The sequence below is a fragment of the Xenopus tropicalis genome, chromosome 2, assembly GCF_000004195.4.
Source record: "Xenopus tropicalis strain Nigerian chromosome 2, UCB_Xtro_10.0, whole genome shotgun sequence".
NCBI classification, from domain to species: domain Eukaryota; kingdom Metazoa; phylum Chordata; class Amphibia; order Anura; family Pipidae; genus Xenopus; species Xenopus tropicalis.
The window spans coordinates 31261202-31274158 of NC_030678.2; the positions used below are offsets into that span (position 1 = coordinate 31261202).

Below are 12957 nucleotides of genomic sequence, written 5' to 3' on the forward strand. Positions count from 1 at the left end.
TTTGAATATAATATTATACTATGGTTTTGGGTATAACTAGAAGTCGAATCAATACATTTGAGGCATATATATTACATGTAGCCAAAGTGTGAGTGATGTCTGGAATAATAAATATTTACCGTTAACAATAATGATACCATAAGGTGGGGTCCCCAACCATTTTATCCCTGAGCCACATTTAAATGTAATGAGAGTTAGGAAGCAATACAAGCTTGTAAAAAAGTTCCTGGGTGGTGGCAAATAAGGGCTGTGATTGGCTATTTAGTATCTCCTATGTGGTAAGTAGCATACAGGAGGCTCTGTTTGGCACAACACCTGGTTTTTATGCAACCAAAACTTGCCTCCAAGCCAGGAATTCAAAAATAAGCACCTGCTTTAAGGCCACTGGGAGCAACATCCAAGGGTAACGTGAGTAACATGTAACTCCTGAGCTACTGGTTGCAGATCACTGCCATAAAATAATCTAATGGGAAGCAGTTTTCACTTTTGATGGATTTGGGTGGGGTCCTGGTAACACTTCAACCCCCCCCCCTTACCCACTAATGATCTGAGCATACCTGCCCATGACCCACAGCACAACATGTAATACAGTGCTGTTAACTTATAGAGAGGTTTTAAGCAATTCCTATTGCTAGGAGAGAATAAGCTTTTACCGTGAATTCAAAATCAAGCAAAACACTAAGGGGCTGATTTACTAAGACACGAATTCCAACCGAAATGAAAAAATTCCGATTGGAAAACGAACATTTTGCGACTTTTTCGTATTTTTTGCGATTTTCTCGGCGACTTTACGACTTTTCGGAAATTATCGCAACTTTTTCGTTACCAATACGATTTGCGTGGAAAAACGCGAGTTTTTCGTAGCCATTCCGAAAGTTGCGCAAAATCTGGCGATTTTTTCGTAGCGTTAAAACTTGCACGAAAAGTCGCGCCTTTTCCGTAGCGTTAAAACTTAAAAGGCGCATTGTTTCGCGCAAGTTTTAACGCTACGAAAAAATCGCCAGATTTTGCGCAACTTTCGGAATGGCTACGAAAAACTCGCGTTTTTTGGCGCAAATCGTATTGGTAACGAAAAAGTCGCAAAATACCGATCATTACGAAAAAAACGCAATCGGACGCATTCGGCCCGTTTGTGGGTTAGTAAATGTGCCCCTTAGTATGGAAGAAATGAAAAATAAATTGTTGTGTTTACACTGAGCTGGGAAGGCAGAGGGCCAGAGTTACTAGGCATCCCTAGCAATGGTACAAGGCTGCATATGGTTTCTTATCACTTAGAGGAAAATAGAAATGGCTCTGTCAGCTGCAAACAAACCAGGGTTGACTGATGATACTGTTTGGGGAGTGGGAGGAAAAGATGTTTGTTGCAAGGGATAAACCTATAAGCATCTTAATCCACTCCAGATCCAAAAACAGCCAAATTCACAGATTAAAACCCCAACAGATTTCCTACTGAATCATCCCATGCAATGTTTAAAAGGCACACAATAATTTCCCTTTACATGTAGAACAAACACATACAATATACACATAATGTGTGTACAACTTCACTCACAGTAATAACTCTTAGGGAGTAATGCAATAAAATGTGCAACTCTTGCTAGTCTAGTAACCAATCAGCATATAACATTTAACAAGCAAACATCCTATTGGTTGGCATCAGTTACTAGACTTTTTTTTTCAATCCAGCAAGTTTTCTAAAGGTCAGAGTTGCACAAGAGGGAGTCTCAACATAATAACATGATTGTTCAACCTACAGCCCTCCATCTGTTGATAAAGTTAGACATTCCTCATGTAAGGGCTAAAAACAGCTATCAATTAATACAGAATGTAATATGTACTGTGTACTTTAATTAAGGTCATTTTATTGCCAGGAGCCCATCTTCGCTCGTTTGAGACTGAGATACTCATCACCCTCTTCCACTGGCTCTGGCCACTACCACTGTCCCTTTACTATTTGGTATGTTCCATGTCATGCCTTTCACATGGCGTTCTTCTGAATTAGCACAACCTTGGCATGACTAGTATGAGAGATATACAACCTGGTCTACTGGCTCTCAAATCAATCTTTATCACAACTACAAAAATAGCAATTGGACAGTCAAGAGTTTCATTAAAGTGAGAGAAGTCAAACACATCCAACTGTGCAAAGCCCTCTGGCCTATTCTTAGCACTTTATCAACTTAAGTTAATATATAGCAGAGTAGTAGTGTTATAATTTGTTCTTCCATATAAGAGAAACCTGCTTAGAAGCATTACTGGCCATTAAAGGTAGAGGTAACTTAAATGAACTCTGTAATTATGTGCGTTGCTGTGACAACTATGACAGATGTCTTTGGCTGATAACCAGCATGATTGAAGGTTTTCGTAACTTAGCCATGTTGGTCCATTTGTACTGTTTGTTCCATCTCCTGAGTTGAATATACATGAGAAGGTATTGTTAAAAGGCTGTTATGAACTAAATGAGCTTGTCCAGAGAGAGGAAATATCGGTGCGCCAAGGTTGTTTGTACACCAACAAAACTGCTGGCAAGGCAATGTCTCAAAAGAAGTGCAGCAGCAAAAGTGATCCATTGTCAGATCCTCAGTGGTCCCAGTAAGAAATGTAAGGTATGCCCATAAAACCCAAAACACATCATCTTCACTGTGAAGGCCACACTTAGTATGATGAACGAAGCAATAGAAATCACATGATTGCATTTCCAGCACTTACACTGCTGATGTGCAGTTGTCTGTTATGGCTAACAGTGCCATTGGGGCACTTGGAAAAGTTGTCCTTCCTGCAGACAATGTACTTTGAAAGAATCTTCCGGAATGTGTAGCGGAAGTCTCTAATTTTATAAGCATATATGATAGGATTGACAACAGAGTTGGCATGGGACAGGATAATTGCCGTGTACATAACCCACTCTGGCTTTGTCTTATCGAAATCTGGCATAAAGAGTGTGATGCAGTTTAGAATGTGGATGGGAAGCCAGCAGAAGGCAAACAGACCAACAATGATGGCCAGTGATTTGGCAGCATTGACTTCCTTTTGGAGGATACTCCGTGAGCTGTCTGACCCGACGCACTTCAGTTCTATTTGTCTGAGCTGCTTACGGGCAACCATGAAGATTTTAATATAGATCCCCAGCATGATCAGGAGAGGGAGAAGTACAAAACCAAAGAAATTGAAGTATACCATGTAGCTCATAGTCACCACTTTTTCAAACAAGCATTGAACAGTGCAGTTATGGCTCATTCCTGGTTCATGAGAACAGTTTTTATCCAATCGGTTCCAGCCCATAAGAGGTATCAAGCCAATTACAAATGATAAAATCCAGAACACAGCAATAATAGCTCTCGCTCGCTTCCCAGACACCAGGCTTTTGTACCTAGAAACACACAAAAAAAACAGTTGAATTAGAGAGCAATGGAGAAAACCCTCACATTTAGATATGATACAGTTCTGCCCCCTGTGATTAGACCTACATTAGCAAAGGCAGCTTATGTCCAAAGAACCTTATTGCTGCCAGTTCCCTGGTAGCCTTTCTTAAACTGGTTAGTGGGGTTAGCTTTTATAACCTAAAATCAGATCCACATTTTAGTTTGTGGACCTGTACAGCAAGGCTTATTTCCTGCATCCAGTTCCTTGTGCTTCGTACCTGCATTGTGTCGATTCCCTGTATTCTCCTGGTGCCTGTATTGTGTCTATTCCCTGTATTAGCCAGTCCTGCTTTGTGTTTCGTTATCAGATCTCTGTACTGTGTGTTGTACTCCATTGTGTTTAGTCTATCCTTGTCTGCGCTAGTTCATAACTCTCCCTAAAACCTGTCCATTCTCTTTATCTGACTTTATTATCCAGCAATGTGCCAGGCTTGCCTTATCCACTATTTCTGTTCTCCTTGCATTTCTTTTCATTGAGTTTCACACCTAAAAACCTTAATTACCAGCACAGTTCACTGCAGATAAATGGTAGATAAAACACATGTTAAGGAATACTGAGCCACCTACCAACTGTTGCAGATACTTTCCCTTGTGTGAACTGAACCATAGGGAACAAGGAAATTAATCCATTTTTTAGCAGCATTCAAGATACAAAAAGGTGGTTATGTGACCCTAATATTAAAAAGTAAATACCCATTAACATCAAAACAGGAGAAAAGGGCACGCAAATAATAATTAGTTAAAACAATTTACTTTATTCAGTAACACCTCTATCACCTTACTCATTTTGTGCTCCAAGAGCATTAATCATAAGCATCATATAAAACAATATAGATGTTGCTTAGAGTAAATAGTTTTTAACTTATTTTTTACGGTGACCCACATGGTTTTTGAGTGCCCTTTTCTATTGATGTTGATGGATATAGTTTCCCTGCACCCCAAACTGAGGGTCTGGGGTTGGCGCACCTGGACCACGTTCTACTTTTGGTGAGTTGGCACAGATTTTTGGGCTGGACTTGATTATATTTGTTTTATATCTCTAAAAATATACTGTATAAAACAGCTTATATGTGAGACCCCGGGTAATGCTAAATAGGAAAATGCCATTTAAAGTATTAAGAGCTAACCCCATAGGATCACACAATACACAGTGACCTAACACTGGATATAAATATCACCGGTGATTGTTCAAATCTAATTGCTGATCTGCTGGTTAAGTATTCATTCCGGGGATATAGTTTTCCTTTAAATAAGAATCAGTATACAAAAATATCTTTATATATTTCATTTTTGTGCCTTCAGTGTACATATGTGCGACAATATACCCAGTCTTTTCCCCTTCTGTGGCTTCTGAAAATGATGATGACTGATCCATTTTGACCTTTGATTGATAAGTTCCATTGCCTCAAACAAAGTGTAAATGTATTTCTGACTCCACTGAGTTTCTAGCTGAGCCCCTATCATTTCCATGCCGCCGATGTTCCATTCTCTCATTAATACCTTATAGCGACAGTGTGTGTCACACAACCCAGCACCCGAATAGGAAATGGAGTTCATTGTCTCCAGCTTTTACTCCAATAAATAAATAAAAAGCAAAAATGCAAAACGTCATTACCAAGGGAATTTCCTGCCTAGAATTTCCAAAGCTATTTTACAGTCCCTCTCTGACATACAATTACAAATGAATGGCACAGTATTGATTTCAGTATGTAAAAATGGAATCAGCCAGGGGTTTTCCTTTGTTACAGATCTCTGATAATATCTGTAACCATTGTGCCCCAGCAATAGCATCCCATTGAATATTGTATGTGCATTGTGCTTTTTAATGCTAACCTTATCATTACCAGTCTTTCCATTAAAGCTGGCCATACACGCACCGAATATCGTACGAAACGAGGAAGCAGGAAGCTGCTGATATCTGTCGACTCGCCGATCGGGCGCCATAGAAGGCTCCTGACCAAAATCTTCCTTCAGAGCTGAATTGGCAGAAGGAGGTAGAAATCCTATTGTTTCTACCTCCTTATCTGCCGTTTCAGCCCTGAACGGTTTGTGGCTGATTGTACGATCTTTCGCAAATCGCCACGTGTGTGGCCACCTTAAGACGGCAAAACTAGCCTTGAAACTCTTCAGTCAACAGTGCTACCCGGCCTCCTTGGCTGTCACACCTAATGCCATAAAGCAAGCAAGCAATGTGATAAATATGAGGCAAGGGGCATGAAGTAAGTCTTGATTGGGCGCCTATGTACTCACAGATTTGCAAGAACCGCTAGCATACTTGATAAATTGGCTGCTTGAAATTTAGAATGAAGCAGCCAATAACCAAAGAGTATTATGGGACATTCAAAGCTATCTCCCTACCAACAGCACATAACACAACAGTCATTAGGCCACACAACTCCCAACCTGTGACAAAGTCTTAGCAACCATTAAATGGTCTGAAACTGGAGCGGATATCAGAATTTTCCTTTACTATGATAGATATTCTGACCTCTCTGGCCTGGAATGGAAAATGCTGTGCACTTGCTGACGGAAAAGAGATACCCACTTACCATGAGGTTAGATATTTTCTATAAAAATATGAGCCTCTCCTATTCATAGCGGTAGAGCATTTGAGCATGACAGAATAAGGCAAAAGTTATCCTAAATATTTCCTGATGGTGCTACACGTAAGCGAGATGAGTTTTACACCATTCTGGCTCATGTGGAAGGCAACTCCCAGGTCTCCTAACAGCAATATCCACGCTCAATATAGTAGTAACTGTGAGTTAATGTGAAGGGCTCCCAGATGTTTTTCTTACTAGAACTTAGTCCTTAGAGATGACACAACTTCCATAGGAATCAATAGAAATTCCCTCTACAGCTATAATTGTCTGCCCTTGGTGTAACATATTGATTGGCGCTAACCTGAGACGTTCCTCACAGTACCTTCCTTCATTCACATGCAGCAGAAGGACCTTTACCCTTCATGTGTGAATGATCCAATTTTTCATGGGTCAGCCCCTCGGCTGCCATCAGGCACTTGAGTTCTCTGGAAATACAATCATGTAGGCACTTCAGGCCATTTAAAGACTGAAAATAATTGCCCTCATCAATATGGAAGTATGTGAAGGGTCACAACTGTCATGTTATTGCCTTATTCTGCCCCCCCTAGAGCAGGATGATACACAATGATTAGCCGCTTAAGACAAGGGGAATATTTACGAATGCAACGCGCATTCTGTATCTCATGCTAAGGGGTCGATCCAGCTGCAACACTGGAATTGGCAGATCTCCCGAAAAATCTGTTGGTGGGCAAATACTTCTGAATCCCTGTGATTTGTGTACAATATAATTAGTTCAAAGATGCAAGGTTTTCCAGCACCTTCCCTAGTTCCTCCCAGTAAGAATCTAGAACTATGGTTCCAAAGCAATAAACTGATGGCTCCTTAAACCTACTGTTCAGTACAGGTATGGGGCCTGTTATGCAGAATTCTTGGTATCTGAAGGGTTTCCAGTGCATAATTCTGTCATTTGGATCACCATATCTTAAGTCTACTTAAAAGCATTTAAACCTTAAAGAAACCCAATAGGACTATTCTGCCACCAGTATATGGAATAATGCAAGCTAAGCCGGGCTTCCCTTGCCGCTGTTTGGGACTCCAATGAGCTGGGTTAAAAGACGACCATTACCCTTTAACCTTATTAGGAAGATACATGAACAAATACATGATGTTAAGAGTATACTGTTGCTTAATGTTCTTATAACAGGGATTCCCTCCATAGGGAACAGGGGGAAAAAAATCACAAAAAGTTAAATGCGTCAAAAAAGGCACACAGTAACTGCATTTTAGTTAATTTTTTGGGCAAAACGGGACAGATTTGTTCATCACTACCCAGAGCCTTATGATTAGTTTCTCAGTAGGGCTTATAGTGACTGGTTGCTGATATTTTAGTGCTTAATGTTGCTTGTTTGTGATGGTATATCTGGGGCATGGGAGAGGATGGGGGGATTGGTCAGAGTATCACAGTTTGGAGAATGCTAGGGGTCTGCAGTGTGATATTTTACTGTCAATAAATTGTTAAGGTTTAAATAACAGCAAGTGTTGCACAAACACAGACCGTGGGCTCACTAATATCTTGCCCACAGCTTTCCAATAAAAATAAAGTAGGTTGAAAACCTGATTCATTTTGGCTAAATAAGAAGTAACACGATTTATGGCCATTTTTAAGAAAAACACATTTTCTACGGAATTTGCAAAGATGTCACATTGTAACAATTTACAAATAATTAAAAAGGAAATTCCTGAATTTATACATTTTAACTGCCCTAAAATACATGTCGTTTCCCACAATCTCATTTGTGTTTATCTCTATAGAATAAGTCCCTGTGGTTTCTTGAATCCCTTCCCAAATGTCAATTAAAGCTATTTTTACTGGCGAGTACGTACATATATGGCAATTCTTGCAAGAAATTGGCTTGGCCGTGTCTCATGCAATTACCTGCGAGACGTCACTCAGAGTCCAGCAGCGGTTTGTTGGCAAGAGAACCGAGTGATACAGAAGGCGGCAGAACAACTGCATGGGAAATGGCAACAGCGTCCAACCAGGGGATCCCCGTAGATTGTGTCCTGTAGCACAGGCCTGGCAACAGCGTACAACCAGAGATCCCCGTAGATTGTGTCCTGTAGCACAGGCCTGGCAACAGCGTCCAACCAGAGATCCCCGTAGATTGTGTCCTGTAGCACAGGCCTGGCAACAGCGTCCAACCAGAGATCCCCGTAGATTGTGTCCTGTAGCACAGGCCTGGCAACAGCGTCCAACCAGAGATCCCCGTAGATTGTGTCCTGTAGCACAGGCCTGGCAACAGCGTCCAACCAGAGATCCCCGTAGATTGTGTCCTGTAGCACAGGCCTGGCAACAGCCTCCAACCAGAGATCCCCGTAGATTGTGTCCTGTAGCACAGGCCTGGCAACAGCGTCCAACCAGAGATCCCCATAGATTGTGTCCTGTAGCACAGGCCTGGCAACAGCCTCCAACCAGAGATCCCAGTAGATTGTGTCCTGTAGCACAGGCCTGGCAACAGCGTACAACCAGAGATCCCCATAGATTGTGTCCTGTAGCACAGGCCTGGCAACAGCGTCCAACCAGAGATCCCCATAGATTGTGTCCTGTAGCACAGGCCTGGCAACAGCGTCCAACCAGAGATCCCCATAGATTAAGTCCTGTAGCACAGGCCTGGCAACAGCGTCCAACCAGAGATCCCCATAGATTAAGTCCTGTAGCACAGGCCAGGCAACAGCGTCCAACCAGAGATCCCCATAGATTAAGTCCTGTAGCACAGGCCTGGCAACAGCGTCCAACCAGAGATCCCCATAGATTAAGTCCTGTAGCACAGGCCTGGCAACAGCGTCCAACCAGAGATCCCCATAGATTGTGTCCTTTTCCGGAAAACCACAGGTTCCAAGCATTCTGTATAACAGGTCCCATACATGTACAGGGTCCTGTTTTATTATTACAGTGAAGTAAGAAAAAAAACTGAATTAAATAGGACTCCATAGGAAACGTCCTTCCCTGTATTTCAGAGCTTCTAGATGATGGATTGCTGTATAACAGACCCCATAACTGTAACTATATGCAGAGTAGATTTCTGCCCATATATTGCTGTTTATTAGGAAGCAGGGCATTATATGACTGTAAGGCCCGCAGTAGGCAAGGGGCTGCTGTAGCCACCATACTCATAATGAAGGGTGTAGGTTTTGGCTAGAGGGCTATCCCTGGCCTACCATGGTATATATTTAGCTGGTTGCACTTATCCAGATGTGTGAATGGTACCATTTATATGGACCTTCCCTGGCACTGTGCGCAGAATGAGTAAGAAAGATTCTGTAAGCCCGTGCCCAGGGCTGCTACTGCTGCTGCTAAATAGCTTCTTGTTGCAGTGAGTAGGGGTGGAACTAACTGGCATTGCCCTCACACCTGCCAAGTTTAGCAGCTTCTATTTCTGCTCAGTCGGAGAGAGCCGCTCTGCTTCCCTGAGCACAAATATTGCTGACAGAGGAATTATCAGAGCTGATTTATGCCCAGTTTTCAGCACTGAAACCCAAAGATTTATAGCAGCAGCAGCAGCAGCCGGGCGAGACTATTGCGCAGCCAGATGGCTTCATGGTGCCCACGACATCCCTGTGAAATTCTCCTTTAAAATATTGCACCAGGCCTGGAAGCAGAGGGGCCAATGATAACGTTTTGGGAATACATAATGTAATTGTAGAAAGCAACTGGCTGGGCATCTGGCAGCCTCTCTCATGTTATGGGAAAGTCCAAATTCTTCTGATAATCAGAGCTAAAAATGCCTGCTGGTTATTTGATGAAATGAGGCGAGATAATTAGATAAAACATATTGCCTGCACTAAAAATACAATCATTTGGCAGCATCAGATTTCATGCAGGATTGCTATTGCACACAGACAATATGTGGCACTGCAGCTGTTGCATGTAGGTAATCTCTGGCAATTGCAGCAGCACTGGGACCGGCAGTCTATAACATACTGATGTCTAAAAGCATCTGCAGCCCTCCAGCTGGTGAAGGCAGCCAGTGTACAGCACTACAGCTAAAGAGAGCCAGCCTACGCACTACAGCTAAAGAGAGCCAGCCTATGCACTACAGCTAAAGAGAGCCAGCCTACGCACTACAGCTAAAGAGAGCCAGCCTACGCACTACAGCTAAAGAGAGCCAGCCTACGCACTACAGCTAAAGAGAGCCAGCCTACGCACTACAGCTAAAGAGAGCCAGCCTATGCACTACAGCTAAAGAGAGCCAGCCTACGCACTACAGCTAAAGAGAGCCAGCCTATGCACTACAGCTAAAGAGAGCCAGCCTATGCACTACAGCTAAAGAGAGCCAGCCTATGCACTACAGCTAAAGAGAGCCAGCCTATGCACTACAGCTAAAGAGAGCCAGCCTATGCACTACAGCTAAAGAGAGCCAGCCTATGCACTACAGCTAAAGAGAGCCAGCCTACGCACTACAGCTAAAGAGAGCCAGCCTACGCACTACAGCTAAAGAGAGCCAGCCTACGCACTACAGCTAAAGAGAGCCAGCCTATGCACTACAGCTAAAAAGAGCCAGCCTACGCACTACAGCTAAAGAGAGCCAGCCTACGCACTACAGCTAAAGAGAGCCAGCCTATGCACTACAGCTAAAGAGAGCCAGCCTATGCACTACAGCTAAAAAGAGCCAGCCTACGCACTACAGCTAAAGAGAGCCAGCCTACGCACTACAGCTAAAGAGAGCCAGCCTACGCACTACAGCTAAAGAGAGCCAGCCTACGCACTACAGCTCATGCAGTCATGTGTGGGCCCTTCTCCCCCCCAAGGAGTACCCAGTAGTTAGGGGCAGTGGCACACGTGGAGATTAGTCGTCCGCAATAAATCTTCGTTACCGATGCCTCTCAAGGAAACTTCGGGCGACTTTGGGAAACTGAAGCGACACATATGTCATGCCAGTGGGTTGGCACTGCGGGGAGATTATTCGCCCACGGTAACAAAGATTTATTGCGGGACGACTAATCTCCCCTTGTGCCACTGCCCTAACCCATTGGTCATATAGGAGGAAGACACGAGTAAAATAGACCTCCAGTAAAAAAAAAGTCTCAGGCACTCATAACCACACCCCACCCAGTCAGACCCTATTATGCTGAAAGCCGGCCCACAATCCAAGCAAACCCCACCCACTCACTTGCAAGAAATAATGCAATATGCAAAAGTGCTCAGAAGAGCACTGACAGTAATTAGTGGGTATAATCTCTTTTAGTACTGATTTAAACCTTTATTCCTAACAACCTAATGGTTTCCATGATTGGCCTCACTTTGGATACAGGAGGCTCAGTATAGTGGGCAAGCCCGGGAGACCACAAGCTCTGCAAGGAATTGTTTGGCATCATTTTTTGCAATCTGTTTTTTTTTTTGGTTTTTTTTAAGCTCTGCTGCTGGTTTTAAGTGTATTTTCAGGCAGTTTACTAAATCCAGACCATATCATATTGTTATCTGTGTTGTTGAGCCACTTCAGTATGTGTGTAATGTTTGACACAGGATTAAAGTGGAAGCAATATCACCACTGTGTACACAGACTGACTGCCATCAAGCAGCCTCTATCTGTCATCTCTATATGCTGGCTGAGTACAGACATTAAACATGTGAAGGGCCATACCAGACCTGTTGCTAAGTACACAGGAGAAGCAATAATATTAGTCCTTAAAGAGATACTAAGGGGCCAATACACAGTATTTAGCTCAGATGGGCGTTACAGAGGAAGCTTCCATTCCTGCCAAACAGCCAATGGGCATGCGCGGTGCATGCGATCACCACTGTTTCCAGTGCAGGTTATTACCTGTCTATATGCCAGTTTGTGAATGTAGGGCCAAGGGTAGTGGGTGCATGGTGTGCACAGGTTATACAGGATCCCTGTGTTATATAAGTAGGGGCCCAAAAGTGTCTGCGTGCCTCACTCTATGAATAAAGCACTGCTAAGCCAAACGATCGCATTAAAACAGCGGGCACAGACGCTATCAGTTTGGGGACCTTATCAACGAGTCAATGCGGTCCCGATCCGACAGAAAAATCAAACCTGCCCGATTTCAGGCCAGATGTTGGTCTGGGAGGCTGAAAGTGGTGCCCATACACAGGCAGATAAGCTGCCGAATTGCTCGGCCCGTCAGTGGTGCCCATACACGGGCAGATAAGCTGCCGAATTGCTCGGCCCGCCAGTGGTGCCCATACACGGGCAGATAAGCTGCCGAATTGCTCGGCCCGCCAGTGGTGCCCATACACGGGCAGATAAGCTGCCGAATTGCTCGGCCCGTCAGTGGTGCCCATACACGGGCAGATAAGCTGCTGAATTGCTCGGCCCGCCAGTGGTGCCCATACACGGGCAGATAAGCTGCCGAATTGCTCGGCCCGCCAGTGGTGCCCATACACGGGCAGATGAAAAGACCTACTGTACTGAAGAAGTAAGTGAAGTAAGATGTCTGTTGCTATTGTCCAATCAAACGTTATCCCAGTAAATGCACCAGTTGTTTGTTTTGAAGCAGAAATCAGAGCTGGAGGTGCTTTATCTCTCTGCCTCTTTCGACCTATAGAAATGATTTGTCTGTCAGGAAAAGGCTGGGGGGGCTTTTTTTTTATCTTGAAAACCCATTATCTCTGGGGCAGCCATCAGGCCCTTACAAGTCTATGGGCTGGATAATAAGTAGAATTCTGCAAGATAAGAGAATGTTGTTATATGTGCAGCGCTGGGCGGCAGAGGTGCTATAGTCTCTCCCATCTGAACAATAATAAATCTTCTAGATTATATGTGATATATGTGAAGCTTCAGAAATCAGAAATATGTGAAATAAATGGCCTCGGCTGTTCATGTACCAACTGGGCTTTCAGCAGAACCAGCGACAATGCAGCTTGGATTTCTGGCTGAGAAAGCAATGCTCAGGTCCTGTTGGCATAAGCCGGAATGTGTTTGAGATCCCCGGCAATCCACTTGGCCCATGTACTAGCACGGCTAAGG

General features: G+C 43.6%; 1 protein-coding gene across 1 annotated transcript in view; it reads right to left on the reverse strand.

Annotated features, from left to right (window-relative positions):
- Positions 1–2336: 2336 nt before the first annotated feature.
- Positions 2337–12957, reverse strand: part of adora2b (adenosine A2b receptor) — a 38405-nt gene continuing 27784 nt past the window's right edge. Inside the window, exon 2 of the mRNA XM_012957526.3 lies at positions 2337–3370. Coding sequence (XP_012812980.1) covers positions 2683–3370 — 688 coding nt within the window. The 3' untranslated portion in view covers positions 2337–2682. The remainder of the gene's footprint in view (positions 3371–12957) is intronic.